Source organism: Ammodytes marinus, assembly GCF_949987685.1.
Source record: "Ammodytes marinus genome assembly, chromosome: 1".
NCBI classification, from domain to species: Eukaryota; Metazoa; Chordata; class Actinopteri; order Uranoscopiformes; family Ammodytidae; genus Ammodytes; species Ammodytes marinus.
In genome coordinates this window covers 26,789,356-26,811,154 of record NC_137230.1, presented here as the reverse complement: position 1 = coordinate 26,811,154, position 21,799 = coordinate 26,789,356, and the positions used below count along the sequence as shown (strand labels likewise).

Below are 21,799 nucleotides of genomic sequence, written 5' to 3'. Positions count from 1 at the left end.
CTTTTTTTGACGAGAGAAACCTTGTAATATACGTTTGGAAAATGATTTACCGTAATTTAAGAATGTAGACTTAGCCTCTTTGAGAGGAACAAACCCCTTTGTTGATAATTGTCGGTTCCTTCTTCCCCCTCTGTGTGTATGATGACTCAGATCTCACCAAACACTCTTTCTGTAAATAAGCCAAGTTTACTTACGAGCTTATTTAAAAAACCAAGGGGATTCGTACTCTTAGCTTTGAACCTCGTGCGGTTGTTTGCATGTTCAGCATTCGTCTTTTCTTTGCATGTCGTCGATGGAATTGTTCTCCTGTTCCCTTTTTCTCTCCACACTTATTTATGTATTTATGTTCTTTATGTGCATTCCTTTTAATTGTCTTTTTATATATTTTTTTTATTTTTCATTTCTTTTACCGCCCTCTTCCCCCATTTTTGATTACTGTGTACACAGTAACCGTGCAATGCATCCTCCTTACTCATTCTCTCAAAGAGGGACCTCTCTGGCGATTCGGGACCACTCACCAGCTGGGTGGGTGTTGGGTTATCAGAGAGACAAATTAAAGCAATACCTTTCATTGTTCGCTTTCCTCTTTTTCTACTGGGGGGAATCCAGAGCACACAGAATGGACTCGGAGCACGGAGCGCTACTACTGAGCAGGATAACCACTGGCAATGTATCCCCTTGTGATGTTACTGTGAACAACTTCAGTGCTAAAGGAAATAAATCTGTTGACTTTGGAGCAGTGTGCAAATTTTTGTGGGTTTTGAAGATGTTTATTCACAAAAATAATTACATATTTTACAGTTCAGAATCCACATGCAGCTGCAGAGGTTAATCATCACATGTCTTTAGCTTCCTATTGTTCTGTTGTTCTATTTTTTGTATAGCGCCTAGACTTATAGCCCGGTCCTAGTGTGACATATTCAACAAGGAGTAACCTAACCAAGCTTAGAGTTAGAGTGACATTTGCTCACTAGCATTACATACAAATAAAATAAAAGCCCTGTCCCGAGGGCTGGACCATTACTGTATGGAAGGCACTTCTATGTTTTGCTACTACGCCAGTATGGATCTGTCCTGCTCTTGGTTGGATTTGGCAAACTTTAACTTCCAGCAACCCCAGCCAATTATGTTACCTTTGGAGAAACTAGTCAGTAATTACAGTAGCCTACCTTAGACCTGTCAGCTAGTCTCTTAGTACGTTGTCACGTTAATTGCTTTAAACTGAAACCGCCGAGTTCAACCAGCTTACAGTTTTAAATAAAAAGCTAGCCAGGTAGTCCCTTAGTAAGGCTTACGTTTGAATATAGTTTGAGGTAATGTCTTTATATGAGTGAAACCTTATTATTAACATTATTTGGCTTTTCTTAGTCACGATTAATAAATAACATAAATAACAGTTGATGTTTGCAGCATGTTCTTCTACACTAACATGTTCTCTGGAGAAGATAAAAACAGAGTCTATGGCTGCTATTCCCAAACACACATTCCCTTTAACACGTACCGGTGTAGCTTAGCACAGTCCGTGGTAGTGGAGGTTGTTGCACTGTGTGTCTACTCTTGGCACGCATAATGCATGGTGTACAGTCTGTGGATTAGTTTGGCCTCCAAAACCCTCATTAGAACCAGTGGGTCTTGGTCTTGGTCTCCCTCTTGGTCTCCCTCCCCTAAGGGAAGCGGCTCCTGGCCCACAGCACCCAGCAGCAGGCGATGGAAGTCCTCTCGCTCTAGTAGACGCTCCATGTTCTGAAGAAAGAATCCCTCACAAAACCTGCAGAGATCAGCTCCTCCGTGGTGCTACAGAGATCAAGACACAACAGAGTTTGGTCAAACTCATCCAAGTCAAAGTCAGCTTTATTGTCTATTTCCTCAACATGTGCCAGACATACAGAGGAATCGAAATAATGTTTCTCTCTGAAACTGCGGTGTAATAAGAACAAAAGGATAAAACTTAGATAAGATGAAATAAGTAATATAGACAATAAATACATTCTAAATATTGCAAAAGGTAAGGCAAAACAAAACGGTATAAAAAAGGGAATACATTGAATACAAATCTGTGATAAGCTACAGACAATCATTGTTTACTCATTTGAAAAGAAATAGAAAAAGGAAATAAATAGACCTATTTCATTATTTCAGCGAATGTGAGCTTCTAACGAAAAGGTTTTGTTTATCTTTTTTATCAAACCTTACACATTCCCATAAAAATTTGTGTTTTAAGTTTTCTGTACAAATGTTGTTACTTTCTACAAGTCTTCAGTCTCGGAAGGGTATATGGTAACACTTTACAAAAAGGTACACAAAATTGTAGTACCTACTACATAGATATGTGTTACCCAACACATAGGGTTTTTTTTGTGCTACCCAACACATAGGGTTTTTTTTTTTGGTGTGTTACCTACTACATACGTAATTTTTTTTGTGCTACTTAACACATAGGTTTTTTTTTTTGGTGTGTTACCTACTACATAGGATTTTTTTTTTGTGCTACCTAACACATAAGTTCATTCTCTAAACTGCAGCCTAAGATAAGTCAGGATGGTGAATCTTATGTTAGGTAGCACAAAAATAACTTATGTAGTAGGTAACACACCAAAAAAAAAACCTATGTGTTGGGTAGCACAAAAAAAATTACTTATGTAGTAGGTAACACACCAAAAAAAACCCTATGTGTTGGGTAGCACAAAAAACCTGTTAGGTAGCACACAAAAATAACCTATGTGTTAGGTAGCACACAAAAAAAACCTATGTGTTAGGTAGCACACAAAAAAAAACCTATGTGTTAAGGTACGAACACACTGCACATCGCCGCGCGGCGAGTTTCAATAGAAAGTCAATGTATTTCGAGCGCCGCCACGCGAACCGGCGGCCGGCGGCGAACGGTTCACGCGGCGCGGCCAGGGGCGGCGCGGCACGAATGGGGCGGCGCGGCCGCCGCAGAAGTTGAAAATATTGAACTTTTCGCCGCCGGCCGCGCCACGATAGCCAATCAGCGTTGAGCTCCTCCCGACGTCACTCACTTCGGGACCACGTGCACATTCAATGAGTCATCGGGCGGCGGCCGGCGGCGGACACAAATGAGCCAAAATGATCACGCGGCGCGGAACCTGCAATTCGCGCGGCCAACCGCCGCGCCGCGGAGTGCAGTGTGTTCGTACCTTTAGGTAGCACAAAAAAAACGTATGTAGTAGGTAACACCAAAAAAGCCGTGTGACAATGTTGGATTAATTTCTGCATCAGAGTTTCAGCCAATCGGAGGCTGAGTTGTGTCCAGATGCAGAGAGATGCTCTGTCCCCTCTCAGTGTGCAGTAGTAATTGTACCTTGGCAGTCTGGTAGATGTTGACCACGTTGTCCAGAGTCAAATGTTGCGACAGCCTCATCTCACAGCACCTCTGCAGACCTCTGAGCTCAAAGAAAGTGGCCACTGGCAGCAGCTAGAAAACACAGTCACAACAAAGTTAATCCCAGTTTAACACAGTAAGTATGTAAAGTATAATGATTTGGAAATGCAGTTGTTTATTTTTATGTCTTACTATTTTATTGTAATGTTGAGGTAAACAGACACAATAATGTAACGATGAATGCAAATACTTGCAAATTGTTCACACATATACATAACATAACATCATATTCATGTTAGTCACAGTACAGCAGGTAACAGCGGAATTTACCTTCATGGCTTCAGAGAGTGAGACAGTCAGTCCCTCCGTTCCTCCACAGTACAGAGACTTCATCATCATCTACAGAGAAAAAGAAAGACAAACTTCAGTGTCAGCCATGCAGCTGAGAGAGTGGACAGTCCTTCACTCACATCAGTCCTAAAGGCCAGAAGGTGATTATGTGTGTCCTATACCTGGAATGTGCTGTAGGTCATGTGATTGATGTGGATGATGTCATCGGTGGAATCGCAGAGCAATCGTCGAAACCTGACGGGACAGAACGCACATCAGAACATGAGACTTTTATTTAGAAAATGAGACATTTTTCATGTTGACTCTATCTACTTTATGTTTGTCCCAGATTGTATTTAATGGATTTGTGTATACTTTATCATTTGTAAACTTAAGGTGTAAAAAATAAAAATGGGTGCGGCGCTCGTGGAGTAGTGGTTAGAGTTTGATTAGTTGAGAGGGAAGATTTTAACATAGTTTTACAGGGAGAAAGTACTGTATTTGTCTCGAGTAATTGAGATTTTTATGGGGCTAAGCAGCTCAAATATGGAAGTGGACATTTTAACAGGAAGCATATAATGATTGGTGTCATAATGAACAGAGATCCAACCTTTCAGAAGCCGACATCAGCAGCACCCGGTGAGCGAAGAACGGACGGCCTTCCACCATGAAGGTCACATCCGACATCTCCTGGTTGTTCAGGAACTGAATATCTGAGGACAGAGAGACAAATATGTTTTAAGTGGTCTGCTGAAAATCACCCCATATGTAAAGTAGGATGTCAGGTGACAGAAGCGAGCCTTACCTAGCTGCGTAGAAAGAATGATGTCCATGGGTAGGATGGGAGGAACGGGAGAGCAGCCGTAGCAGTGAGAAAACACAGACGCCACCCGCTTGGTTATGATGTAGTCCTGAAGAGGAAATGGTTGAAGGTCAAGTTAAATAGCTCTGGCAGTATGAAAGACCATTGATAGGGAAATATACATACACCCTAAAGAAACACGAAAGACGCCTTTTCTGACTGTGAACCCATCTTTGAATTATGAGGCTGTGTTGGCAGCATTTGGTTAAATATGCATGTAATTCTTCATAGGAATTTGAGGTTTTGGGGAATTAACCAAGACAAAATTGTCTGGCATCTGTAATATTTATCGGTAAAACTTAACAATAAAGTACACAAAATTGTAGTATGCATAACCATATGTTTTGTTCCCTTTTTTTAGTAACTACTACATAGTTATGCATTACCTACTAAATAGTTTTATTTTAAAAAATAAAGTTTAGTCTAGTTGTCTTTGCATTGCACGCACAACTAGTCTACATTTAACTCTCACTGAGATAGCAAAGAAGATCATTTCTCAAGATGCTTTTCCTCAAATGACTGAAGGGAGCCATTGAGTCACTGAGAGGAGGAAATTCTGCAACATGACACATGAGAGTTTCAGACAGGGATAAGTATAGGCTAGGTGTCTTCTGATTACAATCTCATCAAGATAAGGCTAATCTGACCATCCATTTCAGTAGCAGACGCCCATGTTAGTTATAGACATAACACCTACGCTACGCTTTTCAGGAAGACAGATGAAAACGAGGATGTTGGTCCTTTTCTGTCGGAGAGAGAGAGCTGTTGAGCAGTAGGCCTACCTTGCTGGTTTCTAGCATGCTGAACATGCGTGGTATGCCGGTGTAGAGCAGCTCTGGGCTGTAGTCCTCTGTCCTGATGGAGGGGAACTCTGAGAGAAGGCAGAGCAGGACTTTGTCTCTGCACAGCTGCTGGGCTCTGTACAGACACTCCAACCAGATGTGGAGCCTCCAGGGAACACCTGGACACAGCAGGGAGGTAGATGCACATGATGTAGATCTTGTGGTTTCAGAATAAAAACGTTCAGTTCTGCTGCTAAACAATGTTCTCCCCTCTGTGTTCAAAAACAGTGGCAACATTGTACGGTTGGTCAAAAGTTATTTTAATTTTTCAATAAAAATGCAATAAAAAACATTAAGGGATTGGTTCAGGTACATTAGCCATTGCCATATTAACTGAACTACTGAAGAGACATAGTTGCGTAGTACATTTGAATGAATAAATGAGTGTGTGACATCTTTTGTTCAGATGTTTATGGTTGATGAAGGTAAAATCAAAAGGGAGAACAATAGATGGAAGGAAAGCTTTTTTGAGTCGTGTCTTGATGCAATTGATGGAGTGATGTTTGTATCATTATTACAGTATGTACTCATTATGTATTTACATGCGAAGAATTGTATGTATTGTCTTTTGGATTCAGAATTTTGTATGACCTTCAAAAAAAACTATTACAAGTTTTCAGTTGTTGCCTTGATGGACTTTAAAATTCTCTCGGTTTTGACATTATGAGCTCACCGATCTCTCTGAGCTCCATGGTGATATCCAGGTAGCCATGCTCTGCGCTGTAGTAGGCGGCCTGCTGCAGGGCTTTCATCCTGGCCTTACACAGCCTGGGAACGGGGGGCGGGGAGTCTGGAGCGAGAGGTTTAACATCATGGTCCTTCTCCTCTCCCTCCTCCTTCTCCTCTCCCTCCACTCCTTCAGCCAGGATCTCCTCCAGAGAGAGGATGTCCTCCTGCCTGGGCTGGGGCTGGAGCAGCAGCCTCCTCACAATGTTTCTGTAGAAGAAGAGAGAGGACAGGTCATGCATTGCTTTTTGTTGTTTTGGTCATTCATATTTCATAAAAACCCAACCAAAACTCCACTGTTATATATCACACAGGTTGGGGTTGAACATCTGTTACCATGTATGGGGAAAATACAATACAATCTGACAAATATGACGGAATAACATCAAAAATAATTGGATAATTTCGTTTTTAAAACCAAACTTAAATAACGCTGCAGAATCCTGAGAAAAGAAGAATGATTCCTGGGATGTATTATTTTTTTCAAGTCATTGGAAAATCTTTAACAATATTACATAAGTAATGCTCAGTGTACTATGTATTTACTATACTTCATTATTTCATTGCTGTATGAATAAATGTCTCACCTGTGTCCATGTGCTGCAGCATAGCTGAAGCAGTTCAAGTCCTCGTACAGCGGAGACATCAGTGAATTCCCATGATGCACTCTGAGCAGAGGGTCTGCTCCGTGGGTGAGCAGCAAGCTCACCATCTCGTAGTAACCTGGGGAAAAGGAAACATTTTGTTGGATTATGCAGGGGAGAAAGGGTTACATCTGTATCTCCAATGTTTTCCTGCATCCACATTTAATTTGATATAGGTATAAAAAATCAAAACCTAGGCAAACTCAATTATACTTTAACACATGAAATATATTGGTGATATTGGTCAAATTAAAGGTCTCATATTATACACTTTTCTGTCACTATTATATGGTCTTAGAGGTCCCTAATACGTTTTTCTTTAGTTGTTTGCTGAAAAAAATGTTCAGATCATTTATTGTAGTATGCCTCTATACCCTGATTTTCAGCTACACTCTAAAAACAGATACTGCATATTACTTAATTTAATTGATGTAACATTTTTACACTCAAAAATATTGAGTAGATTTCAAAGCTTAGAAATCAAGTAAAACAAACCATGAATAATGAGTAGATTTACTTAATATTTTCTATTCATAGTTTATTCTCAAAAATATCAATGAAACATACTGTAATTATTCTAAAATATTTACACAATGTAATCTGTCAGTCAAGTAATACATTTTGTTGATTAAATAAACTTACTTTATTTATTACATTTCACACAAATATTTCTGTTTAATTTTTACTCATGGATTTTGATTAAGTTAAACCAAATGCTCACCAAAATGATGTTTACTCATCTTTTTTCACGATGGCCTATTTTTGAAACCGAGCTGCAGCTCCCCTCGTAAATATACAATCTATGAGCTCCCCCCACCCCTGTCTGGAAGCGAAGCCATTGGCGTCTGCCCATAGGTCCATAGCTTTCCGTGCCTGTACACAGTACTGTTACCACAGTTAGGTTTACCCTGAGAAGAACCATGTCTAGTGCTAGTAACGCAGGAGCTCACCCGCACTTTGAACAGTTTGACATGACCGATCCTTGTCTACATGAAAGACTATGTTCATACAGATGCACTGACAGCCACAAGCTAATGGAAACGGCACGTTCACAATAAAAATGCAGCAAAAGATGGAGGCTACTGCGAAGCTAGCTCGGAAGCTAACGGCTAAAAATATCACTAAAATCAGTGAAAAAATTTGCTTCAAAGTTAGACTTCAACTCTATTACCTTCCACTGCTTTGTCTTGCTAAAAACGAGGCATTTTCAGACTGCTGTGGGGAATATAAAGAGCTTATTATGGGCAAAAGATCAATGCTTTTCCCGAAGCTAGCTCGGAAGCTAATCGCTAAAAATATCACGAAAATCTGTGAAAAAATTAGCTTCAAAGTTAGACTTCGACTCTATTACCTTCCTATGCTTTGTCTTGTTAAAAACGAGGCATTTTCAGACTGCTGTGGGGAATATAAACAGCGTGTTATGAGCAAAAGCTGGTTGCTTGTCCCAAAGCTAATAGCTATACACCAGGCAGGCAAAAATACCAATAAAAACAATTCTTTTAGTTTCACCGTTTAAAAAAAAGCACAAGTAGCTTCCTATCCGTTGTGTTATTAAAAACTAGGCATTAATAGACTGCTGTGGTTAAGATAAATTAGTGGGGTATGAGCAAAAGCATTACATTCAGCATGCTTTGCTGTACTATGGGCATCTTGTCGCTTAGCAGGGAAAACAACATGGCTGTCGCTCGGAAAATTTTCCATCGGATCTCGGGCCGTGGACCAATAAGAAATGGGGGGGTGGGGTTATCATAGACTACTGCACGGTGGACATTTCTTTCTGGGTACTAATGTGGGGGGGAAGCATGGACATTTAAAGAAAATATGGGGAAGTGGCTTCTTCCTGCTGTGACGACATATCGGGAAGAATTCTGAACGGAGTACATTGGGGAGAAGGGGTGGGGGTTTCAGAAAGGGGGAGAGTGAGAAAAGGAGAGATTGTTCTTTTTTTTATATGTTGGCAGTCTCTAGGCACACCGTGGACCCATGGATATGTTAGAACACATTTAAAAAGTGCATTTAGCATAATATGTGACCTTTAAAGTAAATGACAGTACAGAAATGTCAAAGGTTAGTTTGAGGTAATTAAGAAACGTAATTTCCATAACATACTTGATCCACCAGACAGTACTTTTAAGTATTTCTCAACTGTACAGAACATATCTTGATCCTAATCATAAAAATTATGTCACATGTTTATGTTTAAATAAAAAATGGGGTAAATACTGCATTTTAGACAATGAGACATCCTTTTATATTTTGGTTACACTGCAGTTAATAACCAGTACTATTCTGTCTGTGTATAGTCAGAGTCTGTGGATTGAATCAGTCCAAACACACGGAGGTCTTCACTAACAACATACCTGCAGCAGCAGAGAGCTGTAGCGGCGTCTCTGCTGAGCTCTCCTGACCGTCCAGCAAGGCTCCTCCCTCCACATCTGCTCCAGCCTCCAACAGCAGCTGGTTATAGAAAATACATCTGGATTAGATTTCATTTAAATGAAATGAAAAAAGACAAAGACTATGATCATTAGGAACCAGCCAGCGTAGCTCCTATGACATCAGCATGTCCCTTTAATAGGAGAAAACTTCCTGTTAATGGTTTTTGTCATGAGCCAAGTGAAACTGCTCATGAAAAAACATCCCATAAAAAAGTTTGCAAAATACTTAAACATTGCATTTTATGAAGCATTAAAGTATCTTCTGCTGTTATGCATTCAGTTTGGTGCGCTCACCTGAGCCACAGACAGGTGACTGTGCAGCACAGCGAACGTCAGAGCCGCCCAACGCCGACTGCCGGGGTGAACTGATGGGTGTCTGGCAGAGTAGCCTGGGACCTGAACAACACACACACACACACACACACACACACACACACACACACACACACACACACACACACACACACACACACACACACACACACACACACACACACACACACACACACACACGTGTCAGTCATCTCAGTCACACAGACACTAACCAGCTGTGATGCACAGAGAGAGTGTGTGTATTTACCTGCAGGTCCAGGTTAGCGCCGGCCTCTATGAGCATCTGAACCAGAGCTTCATCTCCTGCTGCAGAGGCGTACATCAGAGGAGTCATTCCCTACAGGAACAAACAAATAGGGATTTAAATTTTTTATAATTGTAATATAATTGTATGCTGAAATAATTCTTCTATGTTCAATCAAGTGACATAATTTATCTGGGAGATATAAAAGGGTTTTAAGACACATTAATTTCACAGCTACTTCATTGAAGAAAATGAGGTGACCTGAGTGACACATGTACACAGTGAATGTCCACTCCCTCACCTGGTCGTCCATGGTGTTCACGCCATCCGCTCCCAGCAGCTGTGTGGCCTGAGGGAGCAGATCAGCTCGGCCACATGACAGCATCCTGAAGCCCAAATCCAGCTGGAATTTAGCCGAAGCAGCTTCTGCATCCAAACATTTAAACGACTGGAAACTGCACTCTGACCTGTGGAGAAACAGAGACGGAAATATGAATAGTTTGTCAATAAGACATACTTTTACTTAAATAACCTTTTCAACACAGGAATTTTACTCCTAACAGAGCACCTTTATAATGTGGCCTTGCTACTTTATCTTAAAATATAAATACTTTCTGGACCACTGGGTTTTATACCACCACTTCTCTAGTATCCTGTGACTAAAGCGATATCAACAAGAAGCTTCAAACCAAACACACACAGGTAGTACTCTTACTTTAGCTGTCTGGGCTCACAGTCCAGTCCTGGGAGCAGCTGCCTGGCAGTCTGTCTGACATCATCACCATCCACCAATAGGCTGTGGCGATGTTCAGCGTGCACCACGGCAACTCTGATCCACTCCATGAGAGGAGGGAGGAGCAGGAATGGCCTGGAGGAAGGTTAAGACACTGTCAGTATAGATGTGGCTCTTTTATTTGAGTTCATATTCATATTCACCATTTTTAACCAAATATTTTGTTGTGTTGGTTTTTAAATAGCGTTACACCCCTCAAATTATCTGTGACTTCTTGGTATGATTTGTGAAAAGCAATAACACCAACAGTTTTGTGGTTTAACAAAAACAAAACAATTTCCCAAAATAAGAAAACATTTGATTAGATTAGATTAGACAACTCTATTGATCACGAGAAGGGCAATTGCCACTTAAAAGGCTGATATTAGACACACACCTCTCTCTGTGCAGGGTCATGGTTGGAGGATCCAGGTTGGGGTTTTCCAGGGACTCCATGTCTGGGCTGGACAGGAAGTAGTAGAGTGTCCGGAGGGCGTCCGGGGCCCAGGATACTGATGGCTGATTGGCTGAGCGAGCCGAGCCAATGGAAGAGCTGGAGCTGCGCAGACGCTGCATGTGGTGCATCGCTCGAGACACCAGATCGCCTGCAGGGAGACGGAAGTTGCGTATTCAGCATGGTCGCATGTGCATCATGTCATTCTCACATCATAAAATAATCCCCCCTGTAATAACAGTACAGGAGGGGGGGGGGGGCATAATACAACCACAAACATAAACATAATGTAAGCAGTACAAATTTCTAATAAATCAAAAATGGAAAGTTTCTCAGTTACACTTTGATTTAAAAAGTATATCCTATGCAGCACACAACCACAGCATTCAGTGTGCAGGGATTCATTTTTTTATTCTACTTTTATTCTCCTGTTCCATTGATGACCATGTAATAAAACAAACAAAAATATCTTAACCAAACAACAATGATATTCTAAATATAACTATGGGGGAGAAATGTGATAGCTGAAAAAAAAAAACAGTAAGACTGAACATGGTGTGGTGAAGTGCTTAGTGGTCACATGAACTTGTCATCAGAAGATCCATAAAGTGCCATGAACAGAGAAGCTACTGAGGCCTTTTATTTAATGAGTGAAGGGATAATGAGGTACGGTGGCCTGTAGGCTGTGAATGTGCCCTTGTTTTCTGGATACAAGCCACAGGCTGTTATGTAAGATGGCTGTGTCTAACGATTTGTCCCAGGGGCCCTATGCAGGTCACAGTTTAAACAAACACACACACACCCACACAATGCACACTTACTGAGCTCAGAGATGCTGCCTACACAGGTGGCAAGCAGAGCCTGTTCTAGTGTCCGCAGCTCCAGCTGGATGTAGGCATCCTCCCTGCTCTCCATTGAATCCTGTGAAACCTTGTTGTATGGCCTGACATAGGCCGGCAGCGACAGCTCACCTGAACACACACACAGACCAGTGTTAATGTTTATGTTATACAGACACGCTTTAATGATTCTGTATTTCTGATTATTTCACTTTAAAGTTGTGCTAGTGGTCTGTCTCTTTGGCAGTGCGAGACACAACAGTAGTTGTGAAGTGTTACGCCACAGAAACTTGTATTATTAAAGAATCAAACAGCGCTTGGATGTTGGTGCACAAAAGTATGTAGCTTGCTCTCTCTCTTTAACAGATTTGAATGGAACCACACACACACACACACAAACACATCATCATCATCATCATCACCGTCGTCATCATCATCATCATCATCAAGCAGCTGACAAACGCTCTGCTTGAACTGGAGGAAACACGGTGACAGGTTTCTACTATGCAACTCTGATCAATTGTCTTTGTCTGAATGCTTCTAATTGATAAAACATGTTCTGATGATCTGATCACCATAATCATCTCCTTAATAGTTCAATCAAGGGCGTCTGACCAACAGCTTTGCTGGCATTCTACACTCATGTAATAACACCAACATTCAAGGCTTTTGATGGCCTTAGCCAAAGTGTCAGTGGTCATTATTAAGACAATAACACAATTAACACAATCAGATCAAGTGGGCATAGAGGTAATCATATCATCACAGTCATCAGCTGATAAATGTAAGAGGAGCAATACAAAGTTTACTGACCAAACAAGATTCAACAGTCCGAAGCAGATTTTAATTTCTAATTGTAGAAAACACAGTAGGGGAGAGTGGCCTAAGTTGTGCATTTTGGAAGTTGTGCCACCCCTTGTTTCTAGAAAACCGTGGAAGAAATTGGAAATGTGACCACATATTTAAGAAGAGCCATCCATTTGACTCATCATGTAAAGAAGGGAGACACAAGGAATAAGATATAAGCACATTTAAGCTAAAAAAACAGTGTTTTGCCTTTCAAAGTAAAATTTCCATGGTCAAGGTTTTTTGATTATTGTGTCTGAACAATTATAGACAAGTTTGAAAACATTTGACACATGTTTTAGTGCTTTGGTATGCTACATTTTGAGTCTATACAGTTAGCACGATGTCAGCCCTAAATTGCTGCATCATGCTTATTATCCAAATTTCTGGGATTGGGGTGATTTGTGCCAAAGGGCCTGGGTGAGTTATAAGTAAGTAAGTAAGTAAAATGTATTTATAAAAGCACATTTATGTCAGTTTGCACTGTCCAAAGTGCTGTACATAGTGCATTCAGTAGGTAAACAATGAAGGTAAAATAACAATAACCAAAATAAAAGATGTAAAGCCCATACATCCAAATAAACACAGATAGTAGTGCAGAGGTAAGATAGTTAATGGGGAGGAAACACCAGGGTGTACAGATGGGTTTTTGAGCCTTGATTTAAAGGCAGAAATGTAGGGGAATCACATTTGTCAGGTGGCAGTTGGTTCCACAAGCACGGAGCAACTAGTGCAAAGTACATTTCTGAGAGTTGTGCCAGTGGCATGGCTGTATACGCTGGTCACCAAAAGAAAGTGATTGTCTACAGTAGCTCAGAAGAGAGTGACATCTCAATTCCACCTAACGACACCACTGATGAGAGTTCAGATGGCCATAAAGATGATGATGGTGACTTTGTCATTGTGAGCTTTGCAGGTAAAACCATTAGATCTGCTAGGCCTTGTTTAAGAAAATTGTCCTTCAATCTTTGTCAACTATTTACTTTATTTACCTTAAATACACCTTAAATGAGTGATTGTCTAATGGATTTGTCTTGCATTACAGTTTATGAGATATATATCAATGGCACAATTCACCCCATGGTATTCTCTCCAACCGCACAACTTACACCACACCGGGGGCAAGTTGTGCATCAAGACAACTTTTTTTCCGAAAGCTATATTTCTTCAACAGTTTATTCCAGATCCAAAGTTTTTATTGCCAGGGATGCACAACACCCTGAAATATATGTACATATTTGAGTTGGAGACTTTACTGTCAAGGCCTTACTTTAAAGTCACTTTGAGTGAAAAGTTGCACAACTTAGGCCACTCTCCCCTATATATTTTATTTTATTTAAAGCAGGAATCAAGGTCACTTCAGGGAAGTAAAAGCATGCATACATTACCTCATCACCCCACTTTAAAGGCAGAATCAAAAAGGCACACAAGACAGCCAAAAATATGAAGACGTTAGCGTTCTCCAAACTTTGTGTCAACAGTTTGTGTTGGTTGAGCAGCCTGCACAGAGCCCTGACCTCATCCCCTATCCAAACAGTGTTTAACACAAGACTGAATACTGATTAAACAGATTCCTCACTCCTCATGACCTGGCAAACACACCCTCTGCTCTATGAAAGTTGGGTTTTGTCTGTAAAGAAAGGAGTGAGTGTGGCAGATAATTGGTGTTGATTGCCCCGCTGTGTTTACACACAGAGAGTGAACAAGCATCTATTCACAGGCACACAACAGGAGACCAGTCTGCAGCGGACAAAGCACAAATCCCTGTTTTCTAATCCCTACCTGTGTAACCCCCGCCTCACCCCCTTAACACAAACACACACACACACACACACACACCTCAGCTACTGTGTCCATGCTTATGTTCCAAATCATGAATGATTAAGTGGTTTCCTTCAAATCTCCCTCTCGTGTGTATGTGTGGCTGAAGAAAAAACAGAAGGCCTAACAACTCCCAAGTCTGAAAACCGCATCCTCAGAGAAAAAGAGAGAGAGTGTGTGTGCGTCGGGGAGCTGCTGTGTCCCAAATGAAAACAGAGGCACACTGTCACCTCACCTGAAAACAACAGCTCTTTTCTGCTGCGTGGTATAATGCCACAAGTGTACTTATGGGACAACACAGAGCCACAGAGGAGCCAAGGTGTGTGTGTTTGTGTGTGTGTGTGTGTGTGTGTGTGTGTGTGTGTGTGTGTGTGTGTGTGTGTGTGTGTGTGTGTGTGTGTGTGTGTGTGTGTGTGTGTGTGTGTGTGTGTGTGTGTGTGTGTGTGTGTGCGTCTGTGTGTGTGCATGTGTGTGTGTGTGTGTGTGTGTTGGAGGTCAGGACCACCTCAGTGGAGTCTAAGCTGAGACTGAGAGAGCAAACAGAGCGCTAATCAAGATCAGAACTGACATTGTATACATAAACTGAGCCTTGCAGGGCAGTAAGAGCACCAGTCTGTTTACGGATCTTCCCAGAGCAGAAGCATTGCTGCATCTTGAATTGGTAAATATCACATTAACAATTTTTTTTGCTTTTTAACAGTTTGTGATTGTTGAAATTAATCAAGTCATAACTAGGCCTATACACACAGTAAATACACTAATGTGAGAACACATGTGGATCAGACTAGAGGACTAAATACCGAACAAGGTCTGGTCAAACATGTGGTCAGAATTGGGCGGGAAAAGCCTTTGTTTTGCCAGTGTAATGTGTGGAGCCAGTGTGGATGGCTCAGGCTCTCCCACAGTTTTCACAGGGCTTTAAGGACGTGAACACAGAGCCAGGAGTCAGCAGCCATGTGGTCTGCTGTTAACAACACAGCAGAGGCCTGATTACGTCTGCTTAAAAACATCCCAACGGGCCTCTTGTCACACAGAACTCTGCTGCTGTTTGATTACAGAGGCGTGCAAAGTCATCAACCAGCGATTAATCACTAAGTGGTGGCTGTTTCATCAACACATGCTCCTGTTGGCACTGGTTTGTAAGACTGGTTTGTAATAGAAGGAGAAAACCCTGTGGCCGTGCCTTGAAAACTACTTATAGTTTTGTAATGTATAAAGGCCCAGATGGAGATAACATTACGTGCATGTGGAGTGTTGGATTACTCCATGCTTTCTTCTTCTCCATCTCTTCAATCGGACTCAATATCAGACACATTTCCAGCTGTCACACTCTCTCTCCCTCCACTTCCTCTTTATCCTGAGATTCCAACACAGACAAACTAACTTCCACAGACAATGAATTTGAACGTGTACGTTGTGTGGAAAAGTGACTAAAAAGAGAATTTACATCATTGAAACAGACTTACACCAGTGTCTCAGAATTAAACTGTGCCAATTCCCACAACTGAACAACACTCCTACCTACCATTGTTTTTGACCATAACACAAGTCATTTTCCAAGCTTGTGAAGCTTGTCTGGTATCCATTAATCAAAACTGGATAGTTACCAAGGAAGGTGCTCAAGCTTCAAAGTTATTTTTTTCAGTACTGACTGACTTAACCACCCTGCTAAAGTCATTTTAGATGATACCAGACTTATCTGATGTGTGTGGTGAACAGTAATGGCAAAACAACGATCGATGCAACTTTTGAATGAGCAATAAACAAAACAATTGCCATGAAATCTAGAAGAAAATCACTACAAACAATTCCCAGCGGGACAGAACAAGTCAATAATTGGATCAATTACTGAACAGAATAAACCTCAATGGAGATCATTGATTGTAATTCATCACATTAAATGTAAAGCTGTTAAGTGTTTATATGTCATTTCATTGTTAATGTATTTTGTGTTGAACTGTGTTGACCTAAACAAACACTTTAAAGCCATCACATTGACTTAAATGGCATGTTCCAACATACTAATAAATAGGAATCAAACATGTTTTGTGTGTACTGTGTACATGTTAAAGGACACAACAGAAAAATTACCAAATTGCCAAACTTTATAAGAGCAGGAAAAATTGGTCATGGAAAGAACACTGAATGATTTCCTCTGATCACTGCGCGCATGACTGGGTGGAGTGTCAATGCAAATCTAATCTCTGCAGTGATCTTAGGAAGATGATGACATTACAAGATGGTGTTCTTTAGGATGGAGAAATGTCTCCCATTTCACTGCCAAGTTATGCTTTTATCATCAGATGAAGCAAAGACATTTTGGTGGCTTTTGGTCCTCGAACAACGTCCTTTTAAAAACCTGAGCGAGGTAACGAGAGTGTGTCCTGTGTGTGTCCTGTGAGTGTGTGTGTGTGTGTGTATGTTTGTGCTGGGGTGGTGGGGTGACTGGACAGAAGCTACAGCAACTACAGCGACTGTTTGTTTAGCGGAGCAGACGGCACTTGGAGCAGTGAACCTCGTGCCCTGCAGCCCTGAACGGGGAATGAGAGCTCCTTTTGTGTCTTCGGTGTGGGTCAGAGGCTAACAACACTCAGTCATTTACTTTACCCACGTCTTCCTGTCCAATCTCATGGGAGACCACTGGGTTTGAAGCCCCTATCCCAGCATTCAGTGGGGTAGGAGGCAAAGACACATTGTAGCCCTTTAAAAAATAAGGTGTGTGTGGTGTGTGTGTGTGTGTGTGGGGGGGGGGTTGTGTTTACCATGTTCTCAGTAAGAGTCCATTTCAGGTCACTGTTGTGGTCTTTATTCACTGGAGCTAAATCTGATGTGCCCGTGAAACAGCTTCCCAGCTTCATTTATTTAAGCGTATTTGAAGTGAATTTGTTCCTGCTTTGCATAACCCATAGATGTATTTTGTGTTTTTAATCATCTCTTATATTTGATAAAAATAAACTTTAAAAAAATCGTGGTTCATTAGTTTTCCTGGAACTTTCAGTTATATCATACATCCAGTAGTAAATGTTCACATTTTCTTGGTGCCACATATAGGCTATACTTCTCGCTTGGAAAGTTTAGAATTTAAATTCCAAAAAATTTATTAAATTACAAATCCCTGAAAGTTATCTATCTAATCTAAATGATTGAATAACATCTGTAATTCCCCAATAGGTTTGACTCTTTTAAAAACTCACAACAGATGACACCCTACCTGTTGCACATTTACATTTGTTTTGTATTGTCACTGACACTGCCTCAGTCACCCAACCATTAATACTATCATATATCCATTTGATTTGCAGACGGCAGTACCCCTGACGTCATGGTGGCACCTTGCTAAGACCGTGTTAATGACAGGGTTTGTTCAACTGCATGGCGGTACGTTAGCTGGCAGAGCTGCTGGTGGAAGCCATGCAGTGCTCTGAGAAAACATGCAAACAGAGCCAACTCCATCTAATCCAACCCCTTGTGACTGTCGACACACTGCTAATGAACAGGGCAGGTCATTAATATGATGTAGATGAAGCATTCCCCTGAAAGGTATGCTGTCAACTCACACCCATATGGCTACTTGTTTAACATAATTGGTGATAACCCTGTTCAAATCCCTAAAGGCAGGTGTTAGTGGTGTTAAAACTAAACGAAGCATATGTTTTTTTTTTCCTTTTTTTCTCGCACACTACCGTTTGACATTCCTCTGGTCTTGTTGTAACTGCTTTTCAACTATTTAGCTTTTTTAATTATTTTAAATTATATCTCAGTTTTTTTTTAGCAAAGAATCTTTTTTCAAATTGACATGTTTTTATTTATGTTTTTTTGGGGTGTGTTGGTGTCCCATTGTTTAATTTATCATCTCACTACTGTCTTATTAGTTTGTCATTCCCATGAACTGTAAAGCTCTCTAAACTGAATTTGTTTTAAGTGATAAGAAAAAATTGTCATCCGTCTGCGCACATTGCAGCTTGAGTGGTCAAGGAAATAAGAAGAGATATATCAAGTGTCCTATTTAGGGTTTCAGTGTGGACCACATCATTCTCACATCCTCACATGCAAGTAAAGAATAATTTCAGGGTGGAAAGTGTGTTCATGTGAACCATGTCTCTGGTAAAACTCCTAAGAACACACACACACACACACACACACACACACACACACACACACACACACACACAGTTAGCATCTGGCCGCAGACGTTTATCAGAGACGATCTCGCAGTTCCGTTTCCATTATTACCCCAAAATGTTTCCTGTCTGAGGGGTTTTTCCATCACAATCTTGGTAGACCTCTGAAACTCCCGGATATTATCAATTATTTACACTGAGGATTTCTTGCCACCATTCATTTCTTATGGCCTTGTAATAACACCCAGATTGAACATAAAAACACCCAGCTTGAACATATGGAGCAGCAGGTTTTTTTTAACTTCTGTCAATAAAGACACATCCCATGAGTCTCAGCCAACTGCAGTTGTTGTATGAAGACATTTTATTTAATTGTTTTAACATTTAGTGCAAATTGTTCAAGTTTTGCTGTGCTCTAGTCTACAGTAGCAGACAGACATATCCCTTTAATAAAGGAAAAAGGTTTCCTGTTTCAGATTTGTTTAAGACAGACTGGTGCAAGAGACATTCACTATCTGACAGGATAATAGAGTGGCGTGAAGAAGTCATAGAAAAACAGCAGGACCAAAAGGCCTCTGAGTACAAGTCACATGTGAAAGCCCACATGTATTCAAGTCACACATGTACTTTGGGTGATGGACCATGCCTGTTGTTTTCACTGGTGAACATGTGACATGTCATACTGTGTCATTTTTCCCTGTGTGAACATGTCTTTGTATGTAATGTACCGATTCCCAGGGAAAAAAGAAATTGATTATTGTTGATTTATCTGGCACCTAGTTTAGATCTTTCTATCAAATGTCACAAAAAATAAACTATTTCCCAGAATACAGAGGCATATCTTCCATTTCTCTGTTATGTGTGCCCAAATATTAAAATATCAAATGATAGCCATCGCAAAGTGATATGAAACAAATCCTTAAATGGTCAAGAAGCTGGAAAAATATGTTTCTGCTTTAGACTTTACAAAATTGATAGTCGATCGTAGCAGTTTGAGAGGCAATTAATGTACTGCATGTGGAAAGTTTTATATTTCTTGTAATATATTTAACGATTGGTGTATTGAACAAAAACATAGAGGTACAAATTAATCGTGTCAAAGATGTACTTAAACTCACCATTGGCATTTTTACCACATATCAGATGCTCGTAGACCTGCAGCAGTCCCCACAGCTCCGCGTTGTTGTTGACTGCTCCCTCCAGCAGTTCAGCGGTCACCTGGCAGCAGGTCACCCCGCTGTCCCGCTCCTCTTCCACCGCAGCCAGCAGCGCCCGTCCCACCACCTCCTCCAGCAAACTCTCCACGCAGGCTGTCAGGCAAACGGCGGCGTACTCGTGCACGCGGACCGACACGCGTGTTTCCACCATCCACCTGAAGAACCGGCCCACGGAGAGCGACAGCCCGCAGCGCACGGACTTGCTCCTCTGACGCGCGGAGTCCCCGGAGCTCATGCAGTGCAGGGACACCGCCTTCACCGAGGAGGAGACGCACCTCTCGGCCAGACTCCAGCTCATCACCAGCCTCACTGCGCTCTGGACCTCCAGGCGCGTGCACCTTCTGTGGAGCTCACTGAGCCGCTGCGCCTCCCGGGAGATCCGCACTAAAGCCCTCCGGAGCAGGACGGACAGCCGGTGGACAGCCTCTGCGTCGAACGCCGCGTCCGAACCGGCGACACGACGCACGACTTCCCGCAGCTCCTGCTCGGTCCAGGGACACTCCTCCAGCTCAGGCAGGCAGGGACACTTGGCCAGGATGTCCGCAACTTCTTCCGGCAACGAGCTCACCGTGTCCCAGCTGCCGTTCCTACTGTACAGGGAACCAGCGTCCTGCTGCCTCCACCAGGTGCTACCCCGGGGAGGAGTGCCTGTATGCGGCGGAGACTGCCCCGACGTGCCGGAGGAGGACAGGCTGAGGGACCGGCAGGCATAGCCCGAGTCCAGGCTCAGGTCCTCCAAGGTTTTCACCAACTGACTGCTGGACATGATTGTAGAGGGTTTCTTAATGCTCTAGTCACTTTACACACAGTGGAGAACAAACCACAAGTTTTCCATTCAATCCAACTTTCAAATTTGATGTTGTTGATCTCACTACTACAAAGAAAGACATCTGCAGGAGACTGTCCTGCTGGTCCACACAACTAACCAACATATAAAGGGGGTATGGGGGGGTAAAAACACGGTCAGACCAATCAGACCCAGCCTCCAGTAATAACACAGGTGAGTTTGCTACTGCACTAGAGCGCCTCCCTGAGGCCACAGCACTTGTTACATTAGAATCCAACCATACAGTCAATATTACTGGCTGCAGAACTTGAGCCTGAATACGAGACCTCTGGTTAGGTTTCTTGGTTTTCAAAGCAAATTATTATTGTAAGATTAAGATTCTCCATCTGCAATTTGAAGGTCCAGTAATATGTTTTATATTATTTTATGTCAACCTTTATTGTTTTAGAAATGAATTTGCAAGCAAGCTTACTACGTTTCAATACATGATCCCACTCCTTCCTTGCAGACAAAGTCAGGCACAAAGACAAAGGAGACACACAAAAGATCAAGGAAGATAAAAGTATTGTATTGTTTCATCTCCGTGGTTTAATCACTTTCTTCAATCTCCTTACAAAAAGTGCAGTCAATTTTAAATGCACAACAAATCTGTAGCCAATAATTAAACACTTAGTTTAAAAGCTTTGGAATTGCCTTGATATTTCATGTCATTTAAAGACACTAGGGGGAAACAACGACCAACAAATTTGGCTAATCTGATAAATGTACAGTTAGTCACAAGTTCACAACATGTTTAGATGAGCTGGACTTGAAGCATTGAATTACAGACAGTTTTCCCTAAAAAGCCAGAACGTATTCACAATATTCCAAAAGGCAGCAATACATTGCAATACTTTTTAAGTATTTTTAATCTTAATTGTCTCATTTTGATGAATCAACATTCAAAACTCTTTCTACAGCATTTTATTATTCATGTGGGCTGGATCTAGATATAGACATGCTTAACCTAAACCAACCACAAGGTGTCAGACTCTCACTATTTCTAAGCACAGAGCTGAAGAAAAGGGCTTTCTACCCTCAGATGGGAAAACTGGTTCTAACTCTTCTGTCCTACTGATTCTACAATACTGTACATTTCTAAGCACAATGTTAACGCAATCGGACACGTCTAAATCCATAT

The 21,799-nt window shown here is 41.5% G+C and overlaps 1 protein-coding gene across 1 annotated transcript; it reads right to left on the bottom strand.

Annotated features, from left to right (window-relative positions):
• Positions 1 to 1,551: 1,551 nt before the first annotated feature.
• LOC307251376 (ankyrin repeat and BTB/POZ domain-containing protein 2-like) lies at positions 1,552 to 20,598 on the bottom strand (the record flags this gene model as incomplete). The annotated part of the gene is made up of 17 exons (XM_080028735.1): positions 1,552 to 1,794; positions 3,323 to 3,436; positions 3,674 to 3,742; positions 3,856 to 3,928; positions 4,284 to 4,386; positions 4,479 to 4,584; positions 5,318 to 5,496; positions 6,051 to 6,313; positions 6,691 to 6,826; positions 9,108 to 9,204; positions 9,480 to 9,581; positions 9,766 to 9,855; positions 10,064 to 10,229; positions 10,478 to 10,630; positions 10,932 to 11,139; positions 11,810 to 11,959; positions 19,734 to 20,598. The coding sequence occupies 17 exons, from the start codon at positions 20,596 to 20,598 to the stop codon at positions 1,552 to 1,554; spliced, it is 3,117 nt and encodes a 1,038-aa protein (XP_079884861.1).
• Positions 20,599 to 21,799: the final 1,201 nt, after the last annotated feature.